Below are 15,831 nucleotides of genomic sequence, written 5' to 3' on the forward strand. Positions count from 1 at the left end.
CGTAGCCATAACTTTTCCAGCAGAGGGTGTGGTTTTGAATTTTTTTCTCTTGGGTGAATTTGCATGATGCCACTCCATTGATTGCCTCTTCGTCTCTGGTGAAAAATGATGCAGCCATGTTTCATCACCTGTCACAATTCTTCCAAGAAATTCATCTCCACCATTCTCTTACTGTTCCAAAAGTTCGCTGCATACCGTTTTTCTTGTCTCTTTGTGAGCCACTGTCAACATCCTGGGAACCCACCTGGCACAAACCTTTTTTAACGCCAACACTTTCAGTATTCTGCAAACAGTTCCTTCCCCTATCCCAACGTAGCGTGACAATTCGTTCACTGTGATGCGTCTGTCAGCAGTCACCAATTCGTTAACTCTCTGCACATTGTCTGGAGAGTGTGCAGTACGAGGCCTGCCGCTGCGAGGACAATCCTCAATATTGCCGTGCCCGCTTTCATCACGTAACCAGCTTGCCCACCGACTAACTGTACTGCGATCGACAGCAGCATCTCCGTACACTTTTTTCAACTTCTTGTGGATGTTTCCCACTGTCTCGTTTTCACAGCACAGGAATTCTAGGACAGCACGTTGCTTCTGACGAACGTCAAGTGTAGCAGCCATCTTGAAGACGTGGTGAGACGGCGCCACTCACGGGAACAGGTTGAACTAAGTTTGAAAACAAGCGGGAAGGATGTATCTACACACTAAAACTTTCACACATGCAGAATGAAAACTGTATTTTTACAAAAATAGTGTGCATTTCTTTTGAAGTGACCCTCGTACTTTAATTAGGGTGTGCATTGCGCCAACGGCCATCTGACGTTTGTTAAGCGTTGCGAGCATCACAGACCATACTTCAGGAAGACATTTTGCACTCAAAGATGGTCCTCGACGTGACCGCTATAATCTCTTGTGGGAAGAAACAAATAAACAAAGTAATTTGGAAAGTGGAAAGGTTCGTTGTAAATAAGGAAACGGATATACCATGATAAATGAGATGTAAATGAGCGGCACATTGTCTTCTAAGAAAGCACATGCTACATCTGCAAGGGACTGCTATTACAGTAGTACTTGGCACCTATTGTTGAATCAGAGAGGACACGAATTACAATCTCAGACTTATGTGTTTCCTTCCGCCGCATATGATTACACAGCCACCATTCATGTTCATATTATTCTTCATTATCTGTCAGGCCCTACTACTTACATAAATTTGATATATGTCAGCCACTTCTAGTACAATACATCTGTACTGGAAGCACATCGAATTTGGATACTGGCTTCACTCAGAGTAATCATAAACAGTTAATTTTACACTGCCAGATGGGCCTTTTAGTACTGAAACTACAACTGCACTCTTTCGCCTACACAAACGCGAAACAATGAATTCGGATTCTGTTGTCTGCACTCTTCCAGACGCCCATCCTACGTGCAGTACTTTCGAAGGCATATCGGAATTTCACACAAGCGCCGAGTCATCTATGAAATCACTTACCTATGGCGATGAGCCAGCATTTTGATTGCGGTACGCGGTTCTATCGTTGTTCTTCAGTTTTTCGCAGTTAAATGAAATCTTGTACTACGCAAAGTCACTCCCTCGCGTACACGTTTATTGGTGTGTATTAATAGCGGAATAAACTGTCGCTATTCAACAACTGTTCCATATACTCAGAGCAGTGCCTGTAAAGCTTTAGTAGTTTGAAAGTACTTAACGACCGCATACGAGGTCTGTTCAAAAATTCCAGAACTTTCTCCACAAAATTTTTCCACGCTTAGCTTTTACTTATTATGCATGGTTTCCTTCGAAATACTCTCCTCCACAATTGATGCACCGCTCCTAATGCCGGGGGCGGTCGTAGTATGCCTCATGATGGATCGCGCGAAGCTCCGTCTGCGTTCCAAATCTTCATCCTTTCAACGAGGTTTTCAACTTTGGAAAAAAAAAGTCCGCAAGGGCCAGGTCTGGAGAGTACGGGGGAAGTGGCAGCACAATGATTTAATTTTTTGTGTAATAGTCACGCACCAACAGGGATGAATGAGCGGGGGCGTTATCGTGATTCAAGAGCCATAAATTGTCTCGCCACATTTCAGACCGTTTGCTCACATTTTCGCGCAGGTGTCGCAACACGTCCAATGTTACCATTGATTAACAGTTTGTCTCTGTGGCACGAATTTATGATGAACTAATAGCAGAATAGCAGTGGGAACGAAATGCATGCATTCCCTCAGAGAGACGCTTGGCACTAGATCGATCTCAGTGAACACTAAGATGAAAACCTACAACACAGTGATATGCCCAGCAGTAATGTACGGTTCATAAACATGGAGCATGACTGAGCGAGAAAGGGGAAAAACTATTAATATTTGAAAGAAGAGTTATGAGGAAGATATGGGGACCAGTATTAGATAAAAATAGTTCAAATGGCTCTGAGCACTATGGGACTTAACATCTGTGGTCATCAGTCCCATAGAACTTAAAACTACTTAAACCTAACTAACCTAATGACATCACACACATCCATGCCCGAGGCAGGATTCGAACCTGCGACCGTAGCAGTCACGCGGTTCCGGACTGCGCGCCTAGAACCGCTACACCACCGCGGCCGGCAGTTTTAGATAACGGAGAATGGAGGAGGAGGAAAAACGAGGAAATCTGCCTTCTGATGCGACAACCGACTGTCCTACAGAAGATAAAGAGCAAAAGAATACAATGGGTGGGCCATGTAGCTCGTATGCCAGATGGAAGACAGGCGAAGATGGCACTGGAGGGGAAGCCAAACACCAGACGCCCCATTGGACGACCAAGGCAGCGCTGGATGGACGACCTGACGAAGGACCTAGCAGTCCTGGGGACTGAAGACACCTGGAGGAACCGGGCACAAAACAGAAAGGAATGGAGACAGTTTGTGGAAGCAGCGTGTGGTCTGCAGGGCCTGTGGTCGCTGAATATCTATCTTATATATCTAATGCTTCAGAGACAAAGCAAATTATCAGCTTGTCTTTGACACTTGTCCTGAACTGGCGAGCTTTTTTTGGTCTTGGAGAATCTTTCCCGACCCCCTGTGAAGGTTGCACCTTCGTCTTAACATCATAGCCATGGACCCACGTCTCTCCACCAGTTATGATTCTCTCAAGGAAAATCTCGTCCTCATTTACGCGATCCAAAAGTTTTTCACAGATTACGAGGCGAACTCTTTTTGGTCTTGATTCATGCGCCATGGGACGTACTTCGCAAAAACACGATGCTGTGTCAGGATTTCATGACATGATCCAAAAAAATGTCACATTCTTCTGCAGTCTCTCGGATAGTCAGTCTTTGATGGCACGCACGGTTTCGTTGACGGCCCTGACACGAGCGCCGATTGTAAACGTCGAAGGGCGTCCTGAACGAGGGTCATTTTTAATTTCTGTCCGGCCATTTTTAAGCCGTGTGAACCATTCGCAACACCGAGTATGGCTTAAGACTTATCACTGTAGGCTTCCTGCAACATTTGGTGTATCTCTGTAAGGGTTTTCTTGAGTTTGGCGCAACATTTAATGCCGACATACTGCTCCTCTAACTCTGCCATCTCTAAATTCGCAAATTGTGCGACACAACGGTCTACTCAATACAGCACTGAACAATAACTAACAGACATACAACAATGAAACTTCGGGCAGTTACACATTGAACACAGGCGTGCGCAGGAATGTCAACAGCATTTCGCTCCAAGACGCCATTGGCGTGAAATGACGAATGTTCCGGAATTTTTTAAACAGACCTCGTACATTGAATATTTTAGCGGAGCGATCAGATACGGATCTGATCTCAATGATGACCCAAAAATGGCTTTCTGGATTGAGCACGCCAGTCTCTAAGCCGGCACCCCTCCACCTATGAGTCACTCGATTTTGAAACTAAATCAAACAATATGAAATCTAAGTTTCCTCACGCACTGTCCTCAACTTCTTTAGATAATTATTAAATTATAATAAATGAAAAACACCAGTTTGCTTTTGTTCTACAGTATTACCTTTATTGTTAACTGGTTTCCGGCTTACAAGGCCATCTTCAGATATTTACTGAGTATTATCACCAAAGAAGTTGCAATGTTTGCAAACAACATTGGAAGAGAAGTAACACGTCTAGACTGAAGTAGAAACATGCAGTAAGTAACATCTTTGACACTGTGGTGGTAATGCAATGAAAAAGTAAAAATTGAACAGTACATAAGTAACAATGGAGTAGACAGGAAAACCTTTAGCACAAAATAGGAATAGCACGTCTACATAACAGTTTCTATTAATAAACAAAACTAATGAAATAAAATAAAATTAGTAGTAGACAAGGCTACATCAGGAGGTATGAAACATGAAAACTGTAGTTACATTGATAATTGTCTCTTCTTTTAATTGGTTTGTGTATCACTCTCCATGTTTCATGCCTCCTAATGTAGCCTTGTCTAGTACTAATTTTATTTTATTTTATTAGTTTTGTTTACTAATAGGAACTGTTATGTAGGCATGCTATTCCTATTTTGTGCTAAAGGTTTTCCTGTCTACTCCATTGTTATTTATGAACTGTTCAATTTTTACTTTTACATTACATTACCACCACAGTGTCAAAGATGTTACTTACGCTATGTTTCTACTTCAGTCTAAAAAATGGTTCAAATGGCTCTGAGCACTATGGGACTTAACATCGGAGGTCATCAGTCCCCTAGAACTTAGAACTACTTAAACCTAACCAACCTAAGGACATCACACACATCCGTAGCCGAGGCAGGATTCGAACCTGCGACCGTAGCGGTCGCGCGGTCCCAGACTGAAGCGCCTAGAGCCGCTCGGCCAATCTGGCCGGCTTATTTCAGTCTAGACGTGTTACTTCTCTTCCAATGTTGTTTGCAAACATTGTAACTTCCTTGTTGATAATACTCAATAAATGTCTGAAGATGGCCTTGTAAGCCGAAAACCGGTTAACAATAAAAGTAATATTGTAGAACAAATAATGTTATTCTACCAAGAACCCATGGGAGATTCTGTTAATATATTAAATTATACTTTTCTTAACCTGAGAGACTATCCGTAAGTGGGAGTATTTTGCCTCTATGACGATAACTGGCAGTATCGCACATCAAAGTCGTACGGGCGTTCCCCGCTGAAATATCAACCCCGCTCGCTTTGTTACTACCAGAAAGGTATTCCTACGCTGGATTTGTTCTAGAAGCTACTAGAAGCTTTTTACGATCCCGCGCACTTGTGACTGCGTAATACGTCCCGCCATGTGAACCAGTGCGTCTGCCTGCTCTATGTAATTCAGAGCATTTTCCACAAATAGTTCTGGCGTACGCCTGCCCTATGTCATCAGAGTACTCTCGCTTACATTTGTTTGGATAATAAGGCAAATAAAATGGTTCATGTCGCAATATGGGTGGCGTGAATTGTTTCAGTTTAATTATGGGTGAAACCGTTATGCTTTTATTATTATAAATATTGTTCTAGAAATTCTTAAGGGGACCACACCCTGTCTATCTAACCCATGTTAATTCAGGCAAGTGTTTGACCCATTTCTTAAAAAAAAAAAAACTATTTGATGGAGGACCGTAATATTTTTACTGTTTGTTACATGATGCAAATAGAGTCAACTGTACTAAAATCTACTTTATCCATTTTATAATTTTTAAGAAATACTTTTTTAAATTTATTGACAAAAAATATTAAGTTTTTCTGCAGTAAATATTTTTTGTGAACTTCCTAATGGGGGAATATTAATGAATGTAGTACCAGAGGTGGCTTTTATGTTATGCAGAGTCTCTGAAAAATTCATTCATTTATCTATGATAGTTTCTGATATAATGGGGCATATGTACTGAAAATTTTAGTTTGCAGGAAATTGACTTTAAAGAAAAAAACTTTTGAAATTTGTTACTTACAGTTAATTAAAACTGTCCTGCTGCATATGATGGCCCTTCTTTGGCCTCTAGCAGGTCTTCCAGCTTCTTTTTCACCTTCCTGGATGTTTGTCTTGCTTTCTTGGCCATAATAGATGCAGACCTGTCTGCATCGCCTATCCTTATTTTATCGCAATGTTGCAGCCCAGTGATCATATTTTCACCACGATTAATTCCCAGCTTTTTCAGTAACCAACACTTTCCAATACTACCACAATTGGATGTAATAACATCATAATGAACTCCTAGTTTCACTGTATGCATGCCTACAAATATAGTTCTAGGAAGGCGGTTCCAAATTATGCTGTTGAAGCATTCATTTGGGTTCTGTGTCTGCCCATGCAGACATTTCCCTAGGAGGTCCGGATGAGCCAAGTCTCTGAAAATAGGTTTAACAGCAGCAGGAAGAGAATGCTGGTGAGAATAAGATTCTCCAGTTGGCTGAACCCTGTTGTATTTGTACCACGAATTTTCCCCTTATGGACACAATCCATGAGATGGCTTATCATCAGTAGAGAACTTATGGAAGAATATGGCCCAAACATCTCTCTTCATTGAAACTTCCTGGCAGATTAAAACTGTGTGCCGGACCGAGACTCGAACTCGAAAACTGTGAGGACGTGGCGTGAGTCGTGCTTGGGTAGCTCAGTTGGTAGAGCACTTGACCGTGAAATGCAAAGGCCCCTAGTTCGAGTCTCGGTCCGGCACACAGTTTTAATCTGTCAGGAAGTTTCATATCGGCGCACACTCCGCTGTAGAGTGAAAATTTGATTCTAGATCTCTCTTCATTGCCTCCAGATTTTCTTTATTGCTCCTAATCGCCTGCCCACAGTATAACTGCAAGTTTTCTGTAACAACTACTCGCAATCACACTTGAACTAACCGCGTGTTTGAAAGCGTGTTGTTTACAAACAGCAGAAACAAAAGAATACCGACTTTTGATTTGCAAGGATAGCCAACACACACGGGAGTAAAAAAAAATCCCTAACGTGCAATGTAGGGGGATATAAAGATCTAAAATATGTGCAGAAAAGTGGGTGACAGGAAAGTGGGCGTGGCACATAAACACCCGTGGTAGGAAAATGCTCTTTAAATGCTCGAAAATTTTTTTTCATCAAAATCCTTTTCGGGATGCTTAAATAAAACCTACTCTATCGAAATATGATGAAAACCGATAATCAATTTTTTTCAACCAGAACCACGGTGTGGTCCCCTTAAAGGAAATTGAAAGTGAGAAATAGGCATGGTACATTTACACAGTACTACGTAACATAGTTGCTACGTTGCAAGTTGCAGCCTTTGGCAACGCTGACTGGTGCGTATAAAGCTGCGGAAAAAATATGCTGGTCTGTCAGAGTTAGGCAGTCTGAACATCAGGGAGGTTGGAGATAAGAAAGACAGACTCATTCTTTGCTGAACGTCATGTTTAAGCAGGAAACCATCAATATGATGTAGACTGTGAAGTTTTACATACTGTCGTGAAGAGCAGAAATACTTGCACAGAATACTACCTTGGTGTTAAGTGCCTAAACTCAATTTCCATTTTCCTCACTGCTAATTTAAGTTTCAATTGCACAAATATTACACTACAAGTGCAAATTGAACTATATTTTTCATCTGATTTTAAATATATCAATATCCACACAAAAGACTTTATTTTTAGTTTTTTAGTTACATCGAACTGCTTTTGCATGACAGAAAAATTTAAGATTTTGCTTTGTAAACACTCTTGTATCATTTGTATCTTCTATATAAACAATGTCTGCGTAAGCCGCACGTAATTTTATTTGCCGTTGTGATGTTCGCTTGTCACATAACGATGGCCGAAGAAGCAGAAAACTGAAATGTGAACAAAGAATCATAATTTTCCATAAAATTAGGTATTTCCTACACGACATTGTTATCACATCTTGCCAAGCACTGATGGCAAATTCAGTTAATGTTATGTGTATTAGTCTATTTTTGTCAAATATTATGTGAAATTTTTTTCTCTGTGACGTTAGTTATTTGGAGTTTTGCTGGTAAATCCGACATTTCGAACGGAATATTTTGGTTGTAAGCGCATCTGGAATGCTTGTTTTGAATGTACAGCATTACTGCCCAAATTCCAGTAATTATAAGAAGTAATTAGTGACGCATCTTGGTCGTTTGTTTCAGTGAGACCATTCAGGAGAGACTTTGGATACGAAGGAGAGCATGGTGAGTTACATTTCAGCCTTCCTGCTGACATATTCAAGGTTACAACATATTAGTTCACCTTAGATTAGATTAGACAGAATAGATTACTTTGTTTGTTCCACAAATCAGTATCTCCATCTGCGAGCAAAATATCGGAAAAATACGATGTAGAACATCTATTTGATACACAAAATAATAAGTATTTTAAGATACACATATTTAGGCGACTATCTTGTCAACTTGGAAAAAAATGTTGTTTTTTCCTCTTTCCTCGTGAGAAATACTTTACTAGGAACGTATGGAATGAGCACAAATACTATACACATTATTTTATATGCGAAAAATGTGTTCTACAGCATGCCCAGGTGAAACCTCCATCATTTTCAAATGCAATTACCGAGAACTATGGCTCACAGATGCTTGCGATTTGTGGCATCATGTAAACTAAGTCAGATAGTTTTGTGTAGAATATTAATATATTTCTAGATGGGCTACTTTTGTAACCCATTAAGTGTCTAGAGTTCTAGATGATACTCTGTCTAGACCCATGTGAATTCAAGCGTTTGAAAAAGGATAAACACATGTGAACCCAAGTCCTGCATAAAGGGATTAATTTCTAGGTAAATGCAGGTAAGTATGTACGTTTCTCGTTATATCACGTTGTTTGTAATCTTTAGAATGATAACGCCACGTACGTGACCCTACAAGAAAGATAATCTACTATTTAGCACAATGGACAATTCAAAACCAGGCAAGCATGTCAGGCAAGGCAAGATAATTCAAATCGTACTGAACTATATCGAATTCTTTATTTCTCATTCTAGTCATTTCTTTCTTTAGATCTGTTCCCTGCGTATTGATCATTCAGAAATAAGTGGATGTGGGAGGATGAAAAGCAGCAATGTATGGTTGAAAATTATATACGGAGACAATGAGATTCTTTCGTCATGGACAGTGACGATTTATTTAGATAAACACATGGGGTAGTCACCAGTAACACTCTGCAGCACATTAATTAAGGGAAATTGATGGTTCCAGTAAGAGAAAACACCATAACAGGCATTAATAGGGGCTCCTAAATTAGTGTTACCTTATGGATGCATGTCTCCAAGGATAACTGAGGTTGATTCAGGCTGCCATCAGAAGTAACAAAGTTCCCAACTAAGTTGCAAAAGAATAACGCAGTTTTATGCATATTCTATCCTCTGCTACTACTAACACAAAACACTCCATCTTCAAACCAAAAGGGACCCATCGGGACCATCCGACCGCCGTGTCATCCTCAGTTGAGGATGCAAATAGGAGGGGTGTGTGGTCAGCACACCACTCTCCCAGTCGTCATGATGGTGTTCTGTGACCGCAGCAGCTACTATTCGCTCGAGTAGCTCCTCAATTGGCATTGTATTATTATATGATAGCGGAACAAACACTGGTAGCAGTTACTTCTGTAAAATATCTGGGAGTATGCGTGCGGAACGATTTGAAGTGGAATGATCATATAAAATTAATTGTTGGTAAGGCGGGTACCAGGTTGAGATTCATTGGGAGAGTGCTTAGAAAATGTAGTCCATCAACAAAGGAGGTGGCTTACAAAACACTCGTTCGACCTATACTTGAGTATTGCTCATCAGTGTGGGATCCGTACCAGATCGGTCTGACGGAGGAGATAGAGAAGATTCAAAGAAGAGCGGCGCGTTTCGTCACAGGGTTATTTGGTAACCGTGATAGCGTTACGGAGATGTTTAATAAACTCAAGTGGCAGACTCTGCAAGAGAGGCGCTCTGCATCGCGCTGTAGCTTGCTCGCCAGGTTTCGAGAGGGTGCGTTTCTGGATGAGGTATCGAATATATTGCTTCCCCCTACTTATACCTCCCGAGGAGACCACGAATGTAAAATTAGAGAGATTAGAGCACGCACGGAGGCTTTCAGACAGTCGTTCTTCCCGCGAACCATACGCGACTGGAACAGGAAAGGGAGGTAATGACAGTGGCACGTAAAGTGCCCTCCGCCACACACCGTTGGGTGGCTTGCGGAGTATCAATGTAGATGTAGATGAGGCTGAGTGCACCCCGAAAAATGACAACAGCGCATGGCGGCTACACCCGAGTGCTGAACTTCAGTGATCTGACCGGAACCGGTGTAACCACTGTGGCAAGGCCGTTGCCTTCACTACTAAGACAAGTAGCCACCATTATATTAAGTAGCCACAGTGTCATGTATTTTGTTACAAATCAGAAAACAATGTTTATCACTCAATATAGAGGTTCGCTTGGAATAGGATCTCATGCACTACCAAATGCGCAGCAGTGTTGTGCAAAAGCTACATCACAATCGCATCGACTGCTAGTGGACAAAAGTCGCGATATTAAACACAAATAATAACCAACTAAACACGGTATTAACTCCATGCAGAACCCTCCACACGGTAAGTCGGTTGTTAAGAAAACACAATTAATAAAAATTGAGGTCACAGTGCTTAAGGCACAAAACACTGGGCATGCTATGTGACAGCATGCTTCGTGATGGTCCAAACAAGGCATTACCATCAAACTAGACTGATATTCGAAATTAATTGAAAGGAACGTAATACGGGTTATCGAAACGTTTGGCTAACATAACTGTTGTTGAAACTGACCAGATTAAAGACTCCAGCATGTTAAACCAGTACACTCAAACACAGGATGGGGCAAATAAAACTGGCCTGGAGAACAGTGTTCCTGGGTACAAAGAAACACAGCACAGGGAAGGAAATGCAGTACTAAGCTGGCTATAGCAGATGTTGAAAGTGACCACCATTCATCTCTTGGCAATTACGGACCTTCTTCAGCAAGTTGCTGAAGGTGGATCGAAACTGGACTGCTGGAATTGCTGCAGTCCCATTCGAAGTGTTCTGCTGCAGTTCTTGAAGACTATGAGGGTCTAAACCGTGACGAAAGTTTTATAAACCAGAATTTTGCAACTGGCTGGCTGTTATTGCTAATCTATAAGTAGATGGTTTATTCCTGGCAGTCACTGACTGAGCGGGTGGCTAGGACATTGGATTCACATTTGGGAGAACAACAGTTCAAACCTGCAAGCGGCTATCCTGATTTAGGTTTTCCGTGATTTCCCTAAATCGTTTCAGGTTGGTTCCTGTGAAGGGCACAGCCGACTTCCTTCCCTGTCCCTCTGTAATCCGATGGGACAAATGACTTCGCTGTTTGGTCCCCTCCCCTGTATCAACCAATAAACCATTAATCACTGATGTTGTTCACATATCTCCGAAAACATTTTGGGAAAACAGCGATCAGTTTCACAATTATACTTAGTCGCACATCTATTGGTAACTGATTTCAGTGAAACAGCGGTCCATCTTCAGATCGTACTCCAAAGTTGGTGTGTGGAGACAGATCCACAGAGAAGGAGCTGCAGATGTCTCCAGATGTTGTCAAAGTCTCACAAACAACTTAAATTGGAAAGAACACATAGAAAATGTTGTGGGGAAGGCTAACCAAAGACTGTGTTTTATTGGCAGGACACTTAGAAAATGTAACAGACCTACTAAGGAGACTGCCTACACTACGCTTGTCCGTCCTTTTTTAGAATACTGCTGCGCGGTGTGGGATCCTTACCAGGTAGGACTGACGGAGTACAATCGAAAAAGTTACAGAAAGGCAGCACGTTTTGTATTATCGCGAAACATGGGAGGGAGTGTCACAGAAATGATGCAGGATTTGGGCTGGAAATCATTAGAAGAAAGTTGTTTTTCGTTGCGACGGAATCTTGTCACGAAATTCCAGTCACCAACTTTCTCCTCCCAATGCGAAAATATTTTGTTGACACCGACCTGAGGGGGTGGAACGATCACCACGATAAAATAAGGGAAATCAGAGCTCATACGGAAAGATATAGGTGTTCATTCTTTCCATGTGCTATACGAGATTGGAATGACAGAGTATTGTGATGGTGGTTCGATGAACCCTCTGCCAGGCACTTGAGTGTGATTTGCAGAGTATCCATATAGATGTAGATAAATGTAGAAAATAACAGTACAGGCATAAGCTGTCGCCAGCACACTGGTCGACAAAGATCAAATGTGCCTGCCACAAGAGAGGCCAGAGACAGACTTGCGAGCAACAATCCACCAACGCCCTCTTCACAGCACCTATTTAGGCCCCCACTGCTGACCAGAGGTCCTCAGTCAGTTACTAGCTCAGTTACTCTCACTGACTCATTCCAGTTGGCATCCGTCATTCATTTGCAGAATAGGACATAGTGTAATGGCGACTTCTGCCACTGAATGTACCAGGATGCCCAAATGTAGCCAGAAGACACCAAATGTAGTACGTGGTTGCCATGAGTTGCCATATCAAAACTCATCAAGAAGTTCCCAAATGATTTATTTGTTTCCACTAAGTACTCCGCTCACCTCGGTCCCTGCCACAGGGCCCTGCAATGCTGAGGTCACCGCCCCAGCGACCCAGCGCAACACACTGCCGTGTGTCGGCCTTGTAGGACCATGACATTCCTTCCTCGCTGGCGTAGCTGAGATCATGATGACTGCAAGTGCCTGCAATCTGGTGTCCGGATCTGCAGCCCTCGCCTTGGAAGTCTCTGGTGTGTGTTGGGAGACGAGACAACTTGCCGCAGTAGTGAGCCGCAGAGTGGCCCACAGCTCGCTGGCTGCGGTCCCCGTGTCGGCCTCAGAGGGTCGAACCAATGACCCGCCATGGACTGGGATGCTGGCCCCCATCTGCTGCTGTGTGTAGCCCGGAGGTGTGACACGCCCCGCCATCCAGGAGAGCTGCCACACTTGAATCAATCTCGTTAGAACATGACACCTATTTATAGTCGGCTGTGCACCTCTGTTTCCCTAACGCACCGCTCCAAGTCACGTATGCACAACACCTGGGTTGCACCAGTGGGCCCCTTCTACCTGTACCTTGAGACATGCAACTCGCTGCATTTACTCTTTTCAATGTTTCAATGGCCATGCAGTCTCCATTCTACTTCGCAACTGCTGGTACGCATAACTCACTGCAATCCAGCCAGCACCTGGCTGTGACTTGCGCTCGGAATATCGCACAAATCTAACTTCCCCTATCCTAAACGGTGGTGCAGCTGCAATAGTGTTATATTATGGCCAGATTACTGATACTGTCTGCAAGAGGACTATTACAGAAGAGCTTGTACCACAACACATGGACTGTATTGAAAATAAGTAGCTTCCTGGTCATGTAATTAATGAAACCTGTTAGTCCATGTGCGCAGTTGTGATGCAGAAAGAGGATATCAGCCACCAGAAAACCTCCTCTCTCTTTCTTTCTGGCACAAAACTCTACAGTGGCGCCGAGGGCACTACAAAAAAATGGCTCTGAGCACTATGGGACTCAACATCTGAGGTCATAAGTCCCCTAGAACTTAGAACTACTTAAACCTAACTAACCTAAGGACATCACACACACCCATGCCCGAGGCAGGATTCGAACCTGCGACCGTAGCAGTCCCGCGGTTCCGGACTGCAGCGCCAGAACCGCTAGACCACCGCGGCCGGCGAGGGCACTACAGTAGCGACGAGGATACTACAGTAACTTCACCAACTGTAACAAAAAAAGAAAGTTTCATTCTCATCCACTAGTCAATTAATAATCTATGTCATTAAAATTACATACACTATTTGAAGATGAGAGGAGAAACATTACCACTGATGACACTCAGAATTTTTACATCACTCTTAATGCAGACTATTGCAGTTGCTGCTCCATGGAGCCATCTCCACACATCAACTTTGGAGTATGGTCTGACAATGGTCCAGTTTTGGACTGAAACGAATCACCAATAAATGTGATTTGTGTGATCAGGACTGTTTTTCTAAGTGCAATTGGCGTTATTAATTACAAATTTTAACTATTTTATTAACTGATACATACATACATACATTAATCCTTGTTCCATAGATCATGAATACGATATTTTTTGTAATGATGTGGAATGTGACACTTTAACATAAGTTTTCTTTACACGAAATAATTAATTAACCTTTTTTTTTACAGTTACTACTCCATATCTAAGAATTCATCTATTGAGTAGAATGAGTTGTCATTCAGAAATTCTTTAAATTTGCTTTTAAATGTTGGTTGGCTATCCGTCAGACTTTTAATACGATTTGGCAAATGACCAAAGATTTTTGTGGCAGCATAATTCACCCCTCTCTGTGCCAAAGTGAAATTTAATCCAGAATAGTGAATATCATCCTTTCTTCTAGTGTTGTAGCTATGCACTTCGCTGTTATTTTTGAATTGGGATGGGCTATTAACGACAAATTTCGTAAGTGAATATATGTATTGCGAAGGTACTGTGAATATCCCGAGTTCCTGGGCTCCAGCTATTAATCTGATTACACGGTTTTGTGCAATGAATACTTTCTCTCTTAATGACGAATTGCCCCAAAATATGATGCCATATGAAGGCAGTGAATTAAAATAGGCAAGTAGGCTAATTTATTGACATGCTTATCACAAAAATTTGCAATAACCCTAACAGCATAAGTAGCTGTACATAACCGTTTCAGCACATCATCGATGTGTTTCTTCCAATTCAATTTCTCGTCAATGCACACACCCAGAAATTTTGAGTACTCTACCTTAGCAACAGATATGGGAATAAAGTCCAAATACTAATGACAGTAGATCAGTAATGAGTAGCATATGATATGCACCAGTCTGACAATAGACAGGTAATTATCAGTGGGGGCTGCAAGGGATTTTTATAAGCGGAGTAACGTAACACATTCGTTCAGACCTTCTCCAGAGTCTGCTGGAAAACCAAATTACGTAAAGTGCATAGTGAGAATCATGCGGATGCATTGTGAGTGCGAGATTTATGGAACGACTCTGATCGCCCCATTTTGACATGCCTGGGGTAATAAAAGCTACCGCACTGACATTTCGAGCATACATGATGTCTTTCATGTAAGCCAGCAAGAAGAAATCCAGATCACGGTCTGATGATGGCAGTGGTCCGTTGGTTTGTCCATAACTTCCTATCCATTGCTATGGAAATGTTCAGTCCTGGAGGTCACGAACATGTTAACTCCAGAGCGGTGGTGTACCATCCTGCTGGAAGATCACATTTGGTAGAACGGGAAGAAACCGAGGGGCATCAAATTGCTCAGTTTCTGTTACTATTTCCTAGGTGGGGGTACTGGTGTAGGTACGCCGCCTCTCATCAGCGCACTTGACACATTTACCTTTTCACTGTCTCTGATATATTTCTGAAACAATGATAATTAATTGAAACCCTCAGCTGGCGACAGGTGTTGTTGATATTCCTCGATGGGGACAGCTGAAAATGTGCGCCCCGACGGGGACTCGAACCCAGGATCTCCTGCTTACATGACAGACGCCCTATCCATCTGAGCCACCGAGGACACAGATTAATAGCGCGACTGCAGGGACTTATCCCTTGCACGCTTCCCGTGAGACCCACATTCCCACCTGTCCACAATCTACACACGTAATGTTCCTAACAGATATTTGCCCATCCACTCATTACTCTCGCACACTAAGGTGACGATTCCCGTAGGAGTTCGGGCGACCTGTGCGCATTCGCACAGACGAAGGTCAATGGCCAGGTAGCCGTTTAACCATATATGAAGATAGTAACTGTTCTCGAAATAACGGATACCATTGATGACCGCGCAGCTTCTCTAGAATAAATGATAATTAATTGAAACCCTCAGCGGCCGTCA

The 15,831-nt window shown here is 42.4% G+C and overlaps 1 protein-coding gene across 2 annotated transcripts in view; it reads left to right on the top strand.

Annotated features, from left to right (window-relative positions):
* Window positions 1–15,831, top strand: part of LOC126428298 (carbonic anhydrase 1-like) — a 217,305-nt gene that overhangs the window by 125,876 nt on the left and 75,598 nt on the right. For both annotated transcript variants that reach the window (XM_050090220.1, XM_050090221.1), the window contains exon 5: window positions 8,082–8,123. In XM_050090220.1, coding sequence (XP_049946177.1) covers window positions 8,082–8,123 — 42 coding nt within the window. The remainder of the gene's footprint in view (window positions 1–8,081; window positions 8,124–15,831) is intronic.

The sequence above is a fragment of the Schistocerca serialis genome, chromosome 12, assembly GCF_023864345.2.
Source record: "Schistocerca serialis cubense isolate TAMUIC-IGC-003099 chromosome 12, iqSchSeri2.2, whole genome shotgun sequence".
Classification (NCBI taxonomy): Eukaryota; Metazoa; Arthropoda; class Insecta; order Orthoptera; family Acrididae; genus Schistocerca; species Schistocerca serialis.